General features: G+C 46.7%; 1 protein-coding gene across 1 annotated transcript in view; it reads right to left on the bottom strand.

Moving 5' to 3' along the window:
- The window catches only part of CIMIP6 (ciliary microtubule inner protein 6), a 245957-nt gene that overhangs the window by 202430 nt on the left and 24710 nt on the right, over window positions 1–18817 (bottom strand). Inside the window, exon 3 of the mRNA XM_078647075.1 lies at window positions 10468–10612. Within this exon, the coding sequence (XP_078503201.1) occupies window positions 10468–10612 (145 nt within the window). The remainder of the gene's footprint in view (window positions 1–10467; window positions 10613–18817) is intronic.

Genomic DNA, 18817 nt, shown 5'->3' with positions numbered 1-18817 from the left:
TTAGTTGAATTGTTGACAATTTCTCCTCCCCTAGAGGTAAGGCTATTAGTTGCGATCGTGACATTATTGGATGATTGTCCTGACTTAGTGTTACCAGTTATAGTTTTTGGTCCTTCCGTGTTTGTCACCCCTTGATTTCTTAAGTTTGCGGGGTTTTTCGAAATAGCAATAGCAAACCTGGCAGGCTCGAGCAGGGGCATGGAGAGGGCATTTTAGAAGGAGTGATGCCTAGGTGAATTAATCAAATTGGTTACGCAGCAGGAGGCGGTGCGGGACGGACGTCGAGTCAACCAAAAAAAAACTAGTTGGAATGAAGTGACTGATAGCCGAGAAGGCCGGTCAGCAGGGAAGAAGAGCGTATGGTCTTGGAAGAGGGAGTGAGGGAGGCATTCCAATGAAGTGTGGTGCGAGGCGTGGGGGGCGGGGGAGGGGTAGCAGGGGACCAGGAACACAAAAAAACTAACCTCCACAATTGGAGCTGAATGAAAGTCCACATAGCGAATACAGGCAGTGCATGCGCTGTCCAGGCTCGACGTAAAATCAGTGACAGGGGGAGGGTGGGACGAGAGAGAATGAGTCAATTAACCACATTTGTATACTGCTAAATAATTCATTCACCTCCTCTGTTGCTTCGAAGCACTGTGAATAACAGATGTCACTGTTAAGTAATATAAGATGCTTAAATAACCGGCCATGGAACTGGATGGAAAGCTCAGCGTGCTTTGCTGACTCGTGGTCTTCAAATCACTGCATATCTCGCAATAAGTGATTCCCTTGCTAAGCCATTGTCCATATTTCCAAGTCTAGCCATCAGCTCAACATCCTGTCATTCTGGGAAAGTGACTTAATCTCCTCGTGCCTAAAACGAAAAATAAATTAATTTGTCCTTTTGTAATGTAACTGGTGCTCTTGTAAAGCACTCATGTTCTCGCTATATCAAAATGCCCCAAATATGGTTCAAGTATGAATCGATTAGTTTACGATGGTTTTTCGCCATTGGATGCATTCTAGTAATCACTTATGCAATATTTGCTGCAGTTGAGTAGACATTAAAAGGTGGTGGCAGGGCAACTGATGCACAAAGATGCGGCTGCAGGACGCAAGTACATTGCAGGCAGACGGTGTTTGGTCTGTTAGAAGTGGGGGCTATTTCACACCTGCCCCACATAAGCAGATGTCTTGAAATAGATGACCTAAGCACCCTTCCCCCACCCAAACACGTGTACTTAATTCACAGAAGTAGTAAAAGGTTTAGGGGTTTGTTTTAAAAAAAATGATAATACAACCTTTTTATATGACCCTTGCAATGTTACAATAACATACATTGAAATGCGCTTTCGTTACGTTGTTAATGGCGTGTTGGCTTGACACGTTTTAAGGCTGTTTAGTTGCAATGAGAAATTAATATTTTCAGGCATTGTCCATAAACGATACCATATTACAAACTATATTAAACTTGTTGTGTTATAACATTGCCAAAATATGCTGAGGAATTAGGATGATGACACTGTTATCATCTGACAAACACAGCGAATCACTTGAAGAAGCAGAACACTGAGTGTTCGAGAGAGAGGTGCGGGGCAAAGGGGGGGTGATGTCTGAAGCTGGTGAAGATACCTCTTCACGCCTGATGGTGTCTTACACACTATATATGTCTTCTTCTGGGCTTGGTACACGCTGTGCAGTGATGGTGAAGCTGGAGAAAGTGTACGTTGGGTGGAGGGGTGAGTTGCGCATCCATGAGGCTGGCAACACATTTCTTCGAGTTACTTTGAGTGGAGGGGCGGCAGCCTCCTTTGTCCTGATGTAGGACACCAGCACCAAGCGGAGGAACCCACTGCCACAGAATCCTCCATCGCTACTGCAATTTGAGTGCATTAGAACCAGAGAGCTGAGGAGTCCACACCTCAAACCCTCCCAGAGATGTGCAGAACACCAACAAAAGTAGTTTCACTTTACTGCATTTGTGTGTCCATCTTTTCACTGCGTTTTACGACTCACAAATACAAGTTATCAATAGCTCTTGCACATGTTTAAAGGAAAATCAGACCGGGCTGCTGAGAAATAACGAGTAAATTAAGAAATTAAACCAGCTTGTCCCAGTCGGGAGAAACAGAGTGGCTATCAGCGGTGGTATGTGGGGACGGCAGCAGCAGAGGCCATTAAGCAGCTGTTATTGGCGGACAGCCTCTCTGGCGGGCTCGCTTGTGTTACGGCCACAAAACTGAGGGGGGGCGCAGGAGGGAAGAGTCCAAGAGGAGCAACAGACAGAACAGCAAGCCTAGGATGTGGCCAAAAGGCACTTAAGGTAAAGAAAGAAGCCGCCACACACTGTTGACCTAGTAGCTGTTAGAAAGCTGAATAAATAAAACCCAGTATGTGGCAGAGGTCCCACTGTAGAGAAAAAAGCTGTCACTCACTGACAAGAAGTCATATGGGAACTGTTTAAGAATGCAGAATATGACCGAAGTGTACTCGTAAAGGCTGGCTAAAAAAACAAGCAGAGTGCACAGCTGAGCCTGAGTGTTAGCGTGCTAGAGAGAAGGGGGTGTGTGATAAGCGTGAGGCGAGAGATGGCCTGGCGGCCGTCAAAGTGAAAGCCGTGGGCAGTGAATAAATTAGGGGAGGAGAAATGCCTGAGGCACAGCGCACGCTGGGGGATGCCTGTGGGAGGGAGGCTGGTGGCTTTGATGTGCACGCGCTTTTTAGGTCAATGCGCTTGCGCATTGAGCCTTGCTTTTCACGGGCACAGCATCAAATCGCCCGATGGTTAAGCTCTGGTTAAGCCCCAATATCTCTTGCAAGCTCAATGCGCAAGTGCATTGACAGGCTCGACCTAAAAATCAAACATACAAAGGACAGCTTGTGATTGCATACTAAAACAAGTTCCATTATTAGCAGACAATACAAATCCCAGCCATAATTTAGTATCTTCGAGAAAAACACCCCACCCTAAAAGCAGTGTACCGAGGTAGGAGGAAAACCAGGCACAGTTCTCAAGAAAGTAGGTTTAGCCATTTGCCCCATACCTTCTGAAATTTCTCAGGACATCCCCGGGCCTCAAAGAGCGGTTCCTCCTGGGCCGCACACCAGCCCACCCCCGTCGCCCCTTCTGTATGGTAGGAGGTTTGACCTGAGCCCAGACCGCTGTGATATCTCGCTTGGCCACCACCACCGCTGTGCCCAGAAAGAGTTTGTCAGCTCTAGAGCCATCCAGTCCGTCAAATACTCCCAAAAAGAGTCGTAGAGGATCTTGAGGGACCTGCCACTCCAGAGTTTGCATAAGTTCAGACTCCACATCCGACCAAAATGGAGCAAGACTAGGGCATAACCAGACCATGTGATAGAAATCGGCCGGAGCTTGGCCACATCGTGTGCAACCTGGGGAGGGGTGCAGTCCTGCCCTGTGTAGACGCGGGGTGAGATAAGCCATGTGGCGGTAGTAGAGTTGGATGAGACGTAGTTTGGAGGCGGTCGTCAAGGTTTTGGGGGCCATAAGGGCATTGCGCCAGTATGCCTCTTCTAGGGGGCCCTGCCATCCCTTGCAGCGGGTTCGCAGCAAGTCTAGGGTGGTAGGGCTATTGTTCACGAGGGAGCGGTATATCCGTGACACCCCTCCTCTGCCTAAGTTTCCCATCATGACCTGGGCCTTCTAGCGGGCTGAATTCAGGAAGCGAAGTGCCTGGTGTGATATGCATATGAAGGGTGTGGCGGAGTTGTAAATATTTGTAAAATTGGGTAGTGTGAAGGGAATGACGCTGTTGCAAATCGGGGAAGGCCCTGACATGATCTCCCACCCAGACGTCCCCAAGGAGCAAGATCCCAACCCGATCCCACTGCCGGAACCCCTCAAGGGTTGATGTTTCATGGAGCCATGTGCCGTGCCACAGCGGTGTATGGTGGGTAAGTCTCTTGTCCCATCTCGTGTAGCACAGGGCAGAGCGTCAGGCCACAAGAACCGCTCTGGTGATAGGAGGGAGGGCTTGTGGAATGGGAGCCCCATATAAGTAGGCCTGGATTTGTGGGAAGTCCATATTGCGAAGCTCAATCCGGTAGGCCGGGTCAGACCAGCCTCCATTGAACCAGTCGTGGACGACTATAAGTTTGGTGGCCAAATAGTTGAGGTGAAGATTCGTCATGCCCATACCCCGTCAAAGGGAGAGATCCAGCAGCGAGCCAAGGCTATACGTGGTCGGCCACCCCCCCCCCCCCACACACACAAGAAACTGGTAATTACCCATCAAGGTCTCAGACCAAACTACCCGGAAGGTTAAAGGTGGTATAAAAGTTTGTTTCTTAAAGGCCTGCTTCTATTGAGGAACCTTTATAGTCTGCAGAAAAAAACGGTACTGCGTGCTTTTATCAACTATTAGGAAAAGTGGTTGCATCTGTGCCCGGCTGCTGGCGGGGTTGAGATTGCCCAAATCACTTTTTGGGGGAGAAAAACAGGGAGGGGACAGCTAGTCATTTCTTCGAAGTGATCAATAATTAGTCTGCTGACTTCGAGGAGCCAAATGACCCACCCCCCGGGCCGGGTTGCCCTCCAAGCCCTGATGGCATGGCTGCTGCCTTTGATGAGCCACCATTCCCTGCTGATGAAAAATAGCTTCTGGGCATCTTAAACAAGCAGAAAAACAAATAATATCTGAGTGATCAGACTGTCCCAAAGACCCTCCACTGCTTAAAGCAGGACTTGGGCTGCATTTGTGAAGATCATTACTGGCTCATTGTGCAGCCCACACCACCGTTTGGAGTTGCACTTTAACACTTTTGGTATCGTTCTCGACGTCACATTTGTGCTTCTTTTATCAACATTGTGAGGATGAAAGACCGGTTCAGCCGTTTTCACATTGGAAGCTGTGATCAGATTGCAAGTGGTACCTACAGTATTCGAGTTTTATCTTTCTGCAGTTAATTTCTGGGTGATAGCCTGTTTTGTTTTTTAATACATGAGTAGTGTAGTCAGGCTTGGTAGCCAAGATACAATGGAGTGAGGTGGTTTAACCAACTGGTAAAATGGAGAAGCAGTGAGTAGGACCAAGTGAGCCCCCTGGGTTTACTGTCTACACGTTGGCTGCCATCCCTGGCATTTTGATGTTTTAAATGCTTATCTTTTTTTTGTTGCCAGTGTTTGCAGCAAGCACACACTATAGCTGCATTGCTCTAGATGGTTGAGTGCATGGTGCCTAGCATTGACTCTTAGAAATGTCATCGTATTCTCTCTAATCCCTTGACAGTTTGGTATGAGGATGTGCATCAGAGGGCAGGCCCTGCTCCTGGGAGTCAGGTTTCATGTCTCTGCCTCTGCAGTGAAGCAGATATATGGCTATGGCTAATAAATGAGTTAAAGCTTCCACCCACGATAAAGCATGACTAAAAACTTAAAAGGTCCCAAAGGCGAGATCTATTGGCCATGGCAATGCTGGTTTAGTTTGTTCTGACGTAGTCAGGTTGTCTAAGTCTCGCTAAATATAAATATATATCTGATCTGAAGAGACATGTTCTTCAATGTAGATCTACTGAAAAGAAAACTGAGCAGAACTCAGGGAGACTCCCGTCACACGACGTGAGGAACTGGAGTCTCTCTGTTGAGGGTTCTAAAGAGTGCTGTCGCTTGATTGGCTGGACTACTTGGGTGATTTGGCCATTTGAAGAACCAATCCATCTTCAATCCTATAAGGAAAGTGAGCGCATTTTGCTTGTTTTGTATTTCACATCCTGCAAGATCTCTGGGTAAACTCTCTCCAGTGCGGATCATTTTCTACACTTTGTTTTTGCTGACCTTACATTATATGAAACTCAGACTTAAGTGAATGTCAAAACTTTTAGAAGAAATCTACACTCTGTATTAATTTGATAGCTGCACAGTACACCAAAACATGCTGTTTAAAATAAAAATCACAAGGACACCATTGTTGCTTTTGAAAATGATTTTATGTGACACCATGACATGCATGTGACTGACAGAAAGAAATTCTAGTGCCTTGAAGCGTTCTACTAGTAGGGCCTGGATGGTTCATTCCCAGTGTGTGTGACTTGGCTACAAGAGAACACAGTTTGAAAATGCTGTAAAATTCCACATAAAAGAACAGGTAGGTAGCGAGTGAAGGCACTTATGCTGAGACTTGATTTATATGTGAATTTTCTAATAAAAATCCCTGTAGTAGGCCTACTAAAATAGGGACCTCGGTGGGAAGGGGGGGGGGGGGCAAAGATGGTGATAGAGTAGTCGATTTTCTTCTCTTTTGCATGCCTAGCCTCCTGTTTTATTGTACATGCTGCCCCTACCCGACGGCCAGCAGAGCCTCACCTGGGAGGGGGTGGGATACCCTTGCATGACCGGTTCCCTTTGAGCTGCTTTAGGGGCATGAGCTTGGCACCCACACAGTGCACTGCCGTTTCTATCGTGACTGGTGGATATCAACAGCCTGGCCTCACGGCTGGGAGGTACTGGCACTATGAAGAAGCCGCGTGGTCCCCTTTCCTTCTGTTAGCGGCGCCATCTTTCACCCCGGGCGCGGCACCCGGGAGTGCCTCAGCGAAGAAGAGGAAGGGCGGATGTGAGGCGGGGTCCTGCTGTGAATACCCACGTGGCTGATACACCTGGACCAATGCCTACACTCGAAAGAGCCTGATGCAGGGGAGAGGGAGCCATTCCACAGCGGTCCCACATCCGCTGCCGCCCCGTCCCGATTGGACCAGCTCATCCAGCTTCTGGGAGGCACCAGCCCTACTGCGGGTCCAAGAGGGGTCCCTGCCACCTGACGTCGGCCGTGTCTGGCACCCAGAACGGGGCTCAGGAAGTGCACCCTGGGCAGGCGAGAGGAATGAGCTCGGTGAATGCGGACTGGGCGCTGCGCTCAGGTCAGCGTCGGATTGGTAACGCAGGCATTCGGGCAATGCCCGAGGGGCCGGTGTCCGAGTTCTGCTGTGGGCTGCTTTTTTTAGCAGTCTGGGGGGCTATTTGGGTGCTGTCTATATTGTTCGAATACAGCCAGCGGCCCAGTGGGTATCTGAGTGGCCAGGGCCGGACTGGGAACCAAAAGGGGCCCTGGCAAAGTGCTCGGCCGGCCCCCCACCCCCCGGGGGGTTGTGGGTGCCGCCAAGCTCTTTGCATGGGCCGGTTTTTGGCCGATTTTGTACAGGGCCGATTTTGCAGCTATGCTGCAAAAACGGCCCGTAACAAAACCGGCCCCCCCACCCGTGCGGCGCACCGGGGGATTGCCTGGTGCCCGCTACGGCCAGTCCGGCTCTGTGAGTGGCCTTTCTAAAGGCGGATGGGCGCTCATTACCTCCGTTTATCAGAGGTATCACTCCCTTTGTCTCGCGGGCCGGCCCATTAATGTGTGCACATACTGAGCGGGGCCAGGGGGCCTGAGTAGAAGTGGCCTCACTTGTTTCACCAGTGTAAACTAGCGCGTACATTTTTTTTTACCCCCTCCTAAAGTTTTTTTATAAGATTACACCAGTGATTTGAGGAGTGATTATGCAAATGTGGGCCGATTTTTTTTTTTGCGTGCCCGGGCCGATTTTCAATCCCAATCTAACCCTGGCTCAGGTGACCGGTCACACTCGGGGGAGAAACAACCACGCCCTGGAGGGGCCTGCCCCTGCCTCCACCATTCCACTTGGGTGGGAGAGGCTAGGAAGCCGCGACGGCACAGCTGTTGGTATTCCAGTGAGTCTGGTGTGGACCTGGCTAGAGAATCCAGTGGAGAATCTGACATCTGCTTGTAGGTGGTCTACTACGAGACTGAACATGTGGCTGCACCAGGCCCCAGCTTTCAGCTTTGGGAGCACCAACACTGTTGACCGGCCAGTTCTGCAGCGGTGAGGCCTCTTTGGGTCTGACATCTTGGAGGTGAGACAACCTCTGCCACAGAAAAATGACCTGCGCCCTAGTGGCGTTCTTGTGAACCCTACAAGGCGCTGGCGCTGGTCCTAGCTGTAGCTAGGCAGGCTATCGTAGGTCTTTAGGAGAAAGACACGGTTCATGATTATGGGGCATAGCTACACCGTCTTTGGAATTTGCTGGGGATGGAAAAGACTTCAGCAACAATTGAGGCAAAAGAGGCCATCTCTGAGGAAACTTGGGGGCCATGCATCAAGTTCCTCAGACAAGAATATAAAGAACATACGTGTCCCAGATATCTAAGGGTGCTCTGCCATACCACTTCAGATACTACTGTTTAACACTGCACACCATTCCCTGCATGCAACATCAGGTCGATGGGCAACATGCAACACCCACTGTTAGGCTACCCTGAAATGGGATGGAAAACACTGATCATAAGCAACGGAGAGTGGGTTGTGAGGGGTTGTTTGTAGGGTGTGAGGATGGTACGTGCCTCAGATGGGGAGAGGGGCCTCCTTTTCTGTTCTTCCTTTTAATTGTTTAAGCACCACCCTGTTTATCATGACCACCGGCATTTGGGTGTAGGTTGTACTGCATTGTACACGAATATACAGTTTTAAACCAAAAACACAGACCTCACTGAAAACTGTCTTTGTAAGGTTCCATCATTTTGAGATCCACCATGTGACAGAAATTGTACTGAGCTAGAGGAACGGGTCTGATCTGTGTGGAACAACTGGTATTTTTCCAAAGAGCCCTTGTTGAGAGAATTCATGTGTCTGCATAATTTAAACCCTATAATTCACTTTTTTGCATCAACTACACTGTTTTAGGCCTAAAAGCAGTATGAGAAAATATTCTGTCTCTTTGCAGTCCTGCTCAATCCTGGAGGCATTTCATTTACAATTTCACAGAGGTGAGGTCAAAAGGGCCTTTCTCTCCTAATCCGATCTATACGTGTGTGCAAGAACCCAGGTGAGCTAATCTGTAACTACACTGCACAGTTAGAATTAATGTATTCTGAGGGGCAGAGGCCAACGTAGAGCACCTTAGAAATATCTCTTAAAATATACCCTATAAAACAATCAGACATATTCATAGGAATCAAGTATATGCTCTCGTTTGTTCATGAGCTTTCAGGAAAACCTACGTAGGACAACCTGGCGACTTTAGATCCTTATACTAATATCTAAGGCATTCAGACAATGTTGGGAATAGGAAAAGTAGTTCAGAACATTTTTAAAAAAAGGCTGGAAAAAATAAAACCATTAGGTATTGTGAAGTTCAGGAATATGTCAGACAGGGTATTTCACCACATGATGTATATATACCCTGTTGATAAAACTCTAAATCAGGACATTCATCTAACACTCTTGAGATACACTGTCCACCTTCCCCTGGAAATAGACCACACATGAGTGTTTTAAATATATAGTTGAAACAACCACTGGCACCTGCCCTCTGATGGGGCTACTGGGTGGAGTCAGGTATGATTTTTGGGTCTAGTTGGTTTATTGACCCGATGTCTGATTTACATTGAGATGATGTATTGAATGTTCGTTATATGTCGAATAGACACACACATTTACATAGACAATCTTCATTCTTCTCTGGGTAACTGGATCTCTACCTCCAAACAACGATCAAGCAAAATAAAAAAAATGATATAGTCTTTCTCACTTTTGTAGACTAAACTAATTGGAAACGTAAGGATCCTCAGTGCAGGTTCTACAGCAGTGAACTGGGTCAGAAAATGTCTAAGTTACAGGAGACAATGTGGCTGTAAACTCGATCCACTCTCTGGGCAGATCATGGCTAGCAGAAGAATTCATACTAGAGCCCACACTTTTCGATACCTTTTCAATGCACATTGCACAGGACTGAAAGGAAGCTATAGCAGTCTGTGGATGATACACTAAAAGGAGTAGACAAATTGAAGGATGTAAAAACACTAGAGGGTTCCCACAAGAGATAGATACTGTTCGATTAATCTAAGGTCAAAGTTCCTCATAAAAGCGGGAAAAGCCTTGGTAACAGTCTGCAATCGGGAGAGTACCAGAGGTTATCCTACAGAGATGTGTGCATTTTTTTATGCAACGACCTCAAAGCTTCAAAATAGAGGGGTTAGACAGTCAGGGAAGAAAGAGTAAAGGACGGGTTGCATACGAAGTGGTGTATATAAATCATTGGTGGGACCTCATCTAAAGGAATGACTTTATTTGTAAATCACATCTCTGAAGGACAAAGGGGGCATCTGATGAATGGTTTATGCCTGCTCTCATAATGGCAAGTCTTTCTATGAATTCTATAATCCCAGCAAGTTCACCTAGGTGGCAATTTCCTTTATGTGTTGTGCCTACAAGTAACAAGTGTTTTACCAGTACTGATCAAGAGGGACTTATCCTACTTCTAGGTATTTGTTGCTTTAGCAAATATTTAGCCAATGATAATTTGCAAACTGTCATTGTTCTTTTTTCGACTGTCCCTTGCATAAGTTCTCATATTGATCAAGCATTTTATATTTTAAAGATTTAGTGGTGCAAAATGCAAAAGTTAACATGTGCACTTAAATATTGTTTGTGAAAAATGCTAAGAATATAGAATGGTCTTACCTATGCCTGTCACAGGATCTTTGTTTTGCGCACGGGCAGACAACGAATAGGGAATTCTCACAAAATCACTTCTTTGAGTTGTTTTCATGTCATATGGTGGTTTCTGCAGAGTTATGCTGGGTAGTCCACTTGGCCACCAGTGTCCCTTTTAGAGAAAATAATAAACACAATCTACGTGTATATTCTGAGTACAACATACTGCAGACAGCCCACAATGTTGTTATCGAGTTTTTCAAAACATGCAAAATGTTCAAATATTTTGTGAAAATTATTTTATGGAATGTTTTAGTTTTAATGGTACATAAAGTAGTGACAGATGAATTGATGAGGTTGCACTTGAAATTAGTTTTTTAGGTCATTCAGAAGAGTAAATAATGATATGAGTGATTGCAGTACTTTTTTGTCTGGTATGCCATTATTACAAAATTGATGTAGTTTTTGTTTTGTATTTTGTTTTACTTCTCCTGTCCATTTCCCCTCCCAGTGTCCCACTGCAAAGCTATCTATGCTCTTCTTTCCACAGAGCATCAAGCGCATGTTATAACTATATACAACATCTTGTTGGAAAGCGTGTATTGTGAATGAGGCTTCCATGATGTATCCAAAGTATGATTTTCAAGGACTTCCGCTGGAAGTTCAGGAGAATATGTGTCAGTTCTATTAGCTATTGTTTCAGAAATGTTTCATATAGCTTTATAGCCCACCATAGTGGGCTATCCCACCCATTAAAGGCCCACTGCAGCTTTAAAGGCCCAAACCGAAGGCTCCAGCCTTTAACAAGGGAGCAGGTCTTTAATGACTGGTATAGCCCAGCTACGGCCGGCTATAATGCCATTAGAGCATTCCCTCCCATGAGGGCAGAATTTTCTAATTAGAAAAACAAAGGTCTCTCAGAGCCCGAGTTCCAAAGCCTTTGTTCACAGCTCTTGCTGTGAATGTTGTACAGTTAAAAGCAGCGGGCAGGGCCACGGAGGTTAGCAGTTGAGCATTCACAGCAAGAGCTGTGAAAGGGGGTGAAAGTCAGACCGTGGCTTTGCCCGGCTTGGCTGAACTGCTTTTTGTATTGCAGCCAAGCTAGGGTGACCCGGGATCTCAGCAGCATTCACCCCTCCCTCCTTCTGAAGCCCCAGTGACACTAAGGGAAGGTAGAAGGTTGTTTGTGTCCTCCAGCACGGCTTCTGCCTTTAGCTTTCCTCTGCCTAATTAATATATTTTCGAGAGGCAGGGGATAGAGAAAGACAGAGGCTGTGAATTAGGACAGGAAAATATTGAGAGCAGTGGGCCTATACCAGTTCATGTAGGCCACTACTGTTCCATTGTCTTCAATGGAGCTATCTACATTCCAATGTTCTAACGGGAAACAGCGTTTACAACAATGTCTCCACAACGCTGTACCTTACAACGTGGTTGTTACAACAACCGCGTTGTTACCACTCGTGCCATTACATCTCAAGTCGTTTCAACTACTTGCTGTAGGGGCGCGCTGGTGTTGGAATTACAATCCAACAACTTCCCTGCTGTTGCAGAAACTGGAGTAGGAATAGTAAATAATACTATTCTTAAGTCCAGCGTGCCCCCTACAGCAAGTCGTTCTAATGACTTGCGATGTACTGCTTCGCATTGTAACAACGCAGTCGTTGTAACAACTGCATAGTAATGGCATGCAATGTATTCGCATGCGTGGTAAAGAGCCATATTCGTTCTAATTTGTATTATACATTCTTACACTAAGAAATGGGCTAGTGCTAAATAACTGCGTAGTTTTTAATTATTATGTTGTTCCTGATATGTCAAATGCTACCCTAACCATGACCATACCATGCTGAATTTGCTGAATCTACTGATAGCTTTTGTGATTTTACTATAAAACCGCTGGGGTTTTGTGTTTCATGGGATTACTTTTGCCATTTGCCTTGTAGGTGACCAGTTTTGCTATTGGTGCTCTTCATGAATCAGACACTCAGAATTTTTGCTTAGAATATGCCTAGGGTTTTATGATTTTGCATTTTATTCTGTACTTCTCTATTGAGCCTTCACAGCAATTTATGCATTTCTCCTCTATACCATTTTTTATTATTCTGTAATAAAAGCTCTTTTTGCTCTAATTTTGATGTACATTTCAGTTCTTATTTGTAGGAAAGTGTATTTCTGTTGCAGTAACCCCCCCACTTTTTTGCCAGATTTCTGATGCACTTTGACGTGTTGTGTCCTGGGTCCCTGCCAATCAGGTTCCCAGTGCCTGTGTTCTTTCCCAGAGCTGTACATTTGTACCCATAATTGGCACCCTTCTGGCCACATGTAAGCTCCTTGTAATAGGTACCAGGGGTACCAAGGGCACTGTGACCAGGGAAGGCATCTAAGGGCTGCAGCACATATTGTGCCACCCATAGCGGCCCTGTACCTTAACACACACACTGCCATTGCAGGCTGCGTGTTTTGGTGCAGAGAAAAGTGAAGTATCGACATGGCACACATACCTGTGTGCCATGCCTGGAACCCACTGCCTATGGTATAGGTAAGTCACCCCTCCAGCTGGTGAGGGTACAGTTGCATGAGCAGCACTGTGCCCCTTCTGTGTCTAAGTCCATTTTTAGACATTGTAAGTGCAGTAACGCTGTAAAGAGTATATAGTCTGAAAGTTTGTCATTATGAACTTCACAGCACCATAATGGCTTTACTGAATTCTGGGAAGTTTGGTAGCAAACATCTTAGCATAATAAACTCACACTAATGCCAGTGTGGGATTCATTATACAGTGTACTCAGAGGGCATCTTAGAGATATCCCCTGAAAAACAACCAGCCTCTGGTGGGTTTCCTGACAGTAAAACACCAGCCTGACAACACAGACAAGTTTCTGGACCCCAGGGGTGGTAGCCATCGATCTCTGGGCCCAGAAACAACGCCTTTCCTGGGCAGAGGTGTTCACACCTCCCCCAGGTCAGGAAGAGACATCTGTGGCAGGGGAGCTTCAAAGGCCTTGCCACCTTTGCAACATGCCCCCATCCTCTCCTGCTATCAGGAGTGGGCCTCCTGCCTGTCTCACCCCCTTTTTGGCAGGAAGACGGGCGGAAACAATTAGAACAGCCCAGAAGGTGTGCCCACCTCTGTCAACCTCACTCCTCAGGGGGAGGCAAGGTGAAGCCCGCACTTCAGTGCCTGCCATCTTGCAGATGGCAGGCACTCTCCAATCAGGATTAGGGAGTGTGCCCACTCCTCCACGTAGGGTGAGCACAGCAAGGGTGTATTCACCCTAAGGTCAGTAGTCATTGGCTACTACCTTGAGAACCCTAAAACACCCCCTAAATACAGTATTTAGAGGGCAGCCCTGAACCCAGAAGGGAGATTCCTGCAACCTATGAGGAAGAAGGAAGGAAGAAGTCGCACAGCAGAGGAGACTACAGAGAAGAACTGACTTGGCCACAGCTCTACTGGGCCGTCAGCAGTTTCCGGAGATCCTGCGCCAAAAGTCAACTTGTCCTGCAGCCAGTGACCTCCAAAACCCCTGGGAGGACTGACTGCCTTTAACAAAGACCAGATGTCCTGTGAACAGCAGCTCTGTTTAAAATAAACTACAAAGACAGACTCTAAGCCTGCCGAGGACAAAGAAACTTGCTGCCTGGAACCACCACTACACCCATCACCTACGACCCGAGTCCAGGTGGTCCACCAGTCCCAGCGAGGTCCCCCAGCGCTCCAAAGTCTGAGTCCACCATGGGTTGACCCCTCCAGGACTCCCCAACATCACCTACAGCCTCTGCACAGAGATCCCCCCAACCACGAGTAGATGGGTAAAATTCGACCTCAAAAGGCACCCCTGCATCCGGCCGCCCTGCGCCCTGGATAAGAGGACCTGGGGTACACGTACGTCCCCGAGCCCTCCAACTTACCTGCCCTGCTGTTGGTTCCTCCCGGAAGATTTCCTGGACTGAGCCTGCAGCCAAAATCCAAAACTGACAACCTCCATAGGATTCAATTAGGCTCCAGACCTCTCCTAAGCACCCTGCACCCAGCCACCCTAGTGCCACTGGTGGTGTGAACTTGGTGCTGACTGGAGACCCCCTTCACCCTGATCTTAACCCTAGGAGCTTGGCTCACTAAAATTAGGGCCTGACCGTGAGCAGCCCCCAACTGAAGTGCCCCCTAGCTCCATTGGCTAACATTGGCATCCTGCACTCTGCACCCGGCCGCCCTAGTGATGCTGATGATGCAATTTGTGTGCCTATCTAGACCTTGAGGAACCTTGGTCCTAACCCCCAGCACTCACCCTTGTAAGTCATGTACTTACCTGTGAAACTGCTAACCCTTTTTCCCCATAGGAATCCATGTAAAGAGATTTTGGGCCTAAAAAATGTCTGTGTTGAACTGTGTTGTTTGAAGAAAATAGAACTCCATTGCAAAGTATAAAAAGTCATACTTACCTTGTATTTAGAGATCCTAGGTGTGGTTTATAGGCATACCACCCCAGTACTCAAAGTAATCCAAGAGTATTGAAAAGTAATCACTGTGTAATTTAAACTGTTTCCAAAGCATCTACAAACCTGTAACAATTGTAATTTCAAGCATAACTGCATTTCCTTGAACAGTCTAGCATTTGAAAGTATATTTTACTTACCTGCGCCAAGTCCTGTTTGATTTTAAAATAATGCAAAAACAACAGTTGATGGACAGAATGCAGAACAATGTCATACATTCACCCCAGTACAGAGATCTGGGCCTAAATCCATCGTTTTTTTGCACTCCACACCACCCCAGTTCAGACATGGCCATATGCAAATCAGCCTTGACCCTGTGCCTCATGGGAACAGTCCAGCCCGAACTGCCATGCCATGTCTTTCCTGGACCGGAATCAAGCATCCTATGACCGGTTTCTGGCTATCAGCCGTCTTCAGCCAGGATAGCTTGACTCCAGTGGTGTGGAGAGTATGGGACTCACGTCTGAGCATACCCATCCCACTCGGGGTGACAAATGCAAAAACAACAGTTGATGGACAGAATGCAGAACAATGTCATACATTCACCCCAGTACAGAGATCTGGGCCTAAATCCATTGTTTTTTTTGCACTCCACACCACCCCAGTTCAGACATGGCCATATGCAAATCAGCCTTGACCCTGTGCCTCATGGGAACAGTCCAGCCCGAACTGCCAAGCCATGTCTTTCCTGGACCGGAATCAAGCATCCTATGACCGGTTTCTGGCTAGCAGCCGTCTTCAGCCAGGATAGCTTGACTCCAGTGGTGTGGAGAGCATGGGACTCACGTCTGAGCATACCCATCCCACTCGGGGTGACAAATGCAAAAACAACAGTTGATGGACAGAATGCAGAACAATGTCATACATTCACCCCAGTACAGAGATCTGGGCCTAAATCCATCGTTTTCTTGCACTCCACACCACCCCAGTTCAGACATGTCCATATGCAAATCAGCCATGACCCCGTGCCTCATGGGAACAGTCCAGCCCGAACTGCCAAGCCATGTCTTTCCTGGACCGGAATCAAGCATCCTAGGACTGGTTTCTGGCTATCAGCCGTCTTCAGCCAGGATAGCTTGACTCCAGTGGGTCCATCATCCCCTTTTGTATTACTTTGTTCGCCGTAAGTTGGCAGGGTATGCTCAGACGTGAGTACCTTGCTCACTTGGCCACTGGATTCAAGATAGCCTGGCCGGGCTGGACTGCCATGAGGCACAGGGTCAGACTGATTTGCATATGGCCATGTCTGAACTGGGGTGGCTGAGTGAGCTAAAGAATGGTGATGGATTAAACCCAGATCAGTTGACTGGGGGTGAGTGTTTGATTTGCTCAAGCGCTCCATCCATCATCCCCTTTTGTATCACTTTGTTCGCCGTAAGTTGGCAGTGTATGCTCAGACGTGAGTCCCTTGCTTGGCCACTGGATTCAAGATAGCCTGGCTGATGAGGATTATGAATCCGAAACCGGTCCCAGGATGCTTGTTTCCGGTCCAGGGAAGACATGGCTTGCTCAAGCGCTCCATCCATCATCCCCTTTTGTATCACTTTGATTTTAAAATAAAACATAAGTATACCCTTTTTTATACTTACCTAATTGTTCTAGATTCTGTCTCTGAGATTGTGTATCGGTCCTTGATTGAGTGAATACAATTAATGCTTAACACACCTTCTGGATAAGCCTAATTGCTCGCACAAACTACCACAAAGAGAGCTGTTAGTACTTACCTAATTTCCCCTCTGCTATACATCTGGGGACTCCCTGACTCTGTGCACACTATTCATCCTTTTGGTATAGTATATACAGAGCCAGCATCCTACATTATGTGTCTGATATTTTATTCCATTCAACTCTGATAAATTGTGTTTTTCCTGATGAGGAGTGTGGTCTCTATCCCCTAGCTCAATTGGAGATTCTGGAGCTAAATCATTTTGGTAAATATTGGGGTGATCAAAATATTGGGGTTCAGATGATTTTTGGGATTCGGCTCCCACAATGTTATCAAGCTATACAACAGTACACATAATGTATTCAAAATGAATTGATGAATAACCTAGCCCTTGTCGTGAGCCAGACATCTGTCTGGCAAAGCCATTCATCAGGGATGAAGAACAAAGCCAAGTTCTACAGGAGTTGATTTAGCAGATCGGTTATGTAATAATGCAGTTCACGATTACAGACCACAAATACTGCAACTTTGTAATATATGAAAAACTTTATAGACTAACCCCCAAGTCAGACTACGCTCCTGGAATTCAACAGGTAATCTCACCAAAACAAAACAATTGCTAATCATTAATATTTTTCACCTTGCCTCTTGTACCACCTTTCACTGAGGATTTTCTGTGACAGATGCCTGAAGTAGTTTCTCATAAAACTTGCAACCTGGTATCCTCTCTCCCAAAACATGAACTGAGCCATTCCTTCCTTATATACGCTAAAAGGTGCTAAAGGATGAAACACATCATTTAAGGATGGAGGGGTTGGTGTAGGAAGGGACACGTAGAATAGCCTTGCCTTGACCCCAATATCTTAGGAAGGAAGTGACAAACTTTCTTTTCAGACACTCATTCATCTGGTAATAGGTTGAAACAGGACTCCACACCCTTCTTGAGAGAAAACTGGATAATATGCAATTTATTTTGTTAAATGGTGACATCTAAGACGTTGTGTAAACTCATCCCACTACCTATCCAGGTCTGGAGGCTCAGTGGACTAATACATCCATCCCAGGAATCTCCGTTTGATCTTGTAGCTCCAGGTTCAAATTTCAGCAGATTCATTAACTTTTTCATCCTTCTGACATCAATAAAATTAATATCACTGAAGAGTGAAACAATAAACATCTGCCATTCAGTAACAAGATGCCCCAAGGGGTCAACGCAGACTTTGCAAAAACATGCCCTATTACTTACCAGTAATCTTCATTACTCCTGGTCCCGTTGTCCGCGTCCCATTCATTACAATATTGTGGACAGAAAAAAAACCAAAAGGAACGCTGGATCCACTACCCCCTCCCCCATCAGGAGAACATAAGACATACTTACCCAGCATTCCTTCTGAACTACCAAGCCCCAAAATGATGGCCGTCCGGGAGGGAGGGGAGTAATGAATGGGACGAGGGCAAGGGGACCAGTAGTAATGAAGATTACTGCTAAGTAATAGGGCATTACCCATAGGTCCCTCCTGTCTTCGTCCCATTCATTACAATATAAGAAAACCCAAGCCAAGCACCTGCCATTCATACCAACAGAAAACACAATGGACACACCACCACAGCAGCACCCAAAGTGATTGATTGCAAAAGAAACAAGGAAATCATTAGCGAACAGCCTGCAACACCCCCAATCCAAAATTAACATCCTTACACAGCAAATTCTGAAGCCGGTATTGCCTCACAAAGGTGTTAGAGGAGGCCCATGTAGCAGCCCTGTAAATGGCAGACAGAGAAAGCCCCCTCAATTCAGCCCAGGAAGCACCCACCCGCCAAGTAGAGTGATCTTGCACCCCCACAGGAGGATGAGAACCCTAAAGAGAATAAGCCATCTCAATCACCTGCAATTGGCAAGGAGAAGCGTTCTCACCCATGAGAACGCCCCAAAAGAAACAAGGAATAGCGCCAGAGTGCACTCGGCACAGGGCCTTCTTGACATCCAACAAGGACTACTGAAGGTCATCCTCGGAGAACGCTCAGCCACCAAAGCAGGCAAAACAACCTCCTGAGAATGATGGAATTGGGAAGCCACCCTGGGCATAAAGGACGAATCCAACCGTAAAACAACCCCATCCTCAGAGATGGACAGGAAAGGTTCCCATGCCATCAAAGCCCCCAACTCACCAAAGGCCCCTGGCCGAAGTGATGGGCACCGAAACACAACTT

The sequence above is a fragment of the Lissotriton helveticus genome, chromosome 6 (assembly GCF_964261635.1).
Source record: "Lissotriton helveticus chromosome 6, aLisHel1.1, whole genome shotgun sequence".
NCBI lineage: Eukaryota > Metazoa > Chordata > Amphibia > Caudata > Salamandridae > Lissotriton > Lissotriton helveticus.
This window is presented reverse-complemented; position numbering and strand designations above follow the sequence as displayed.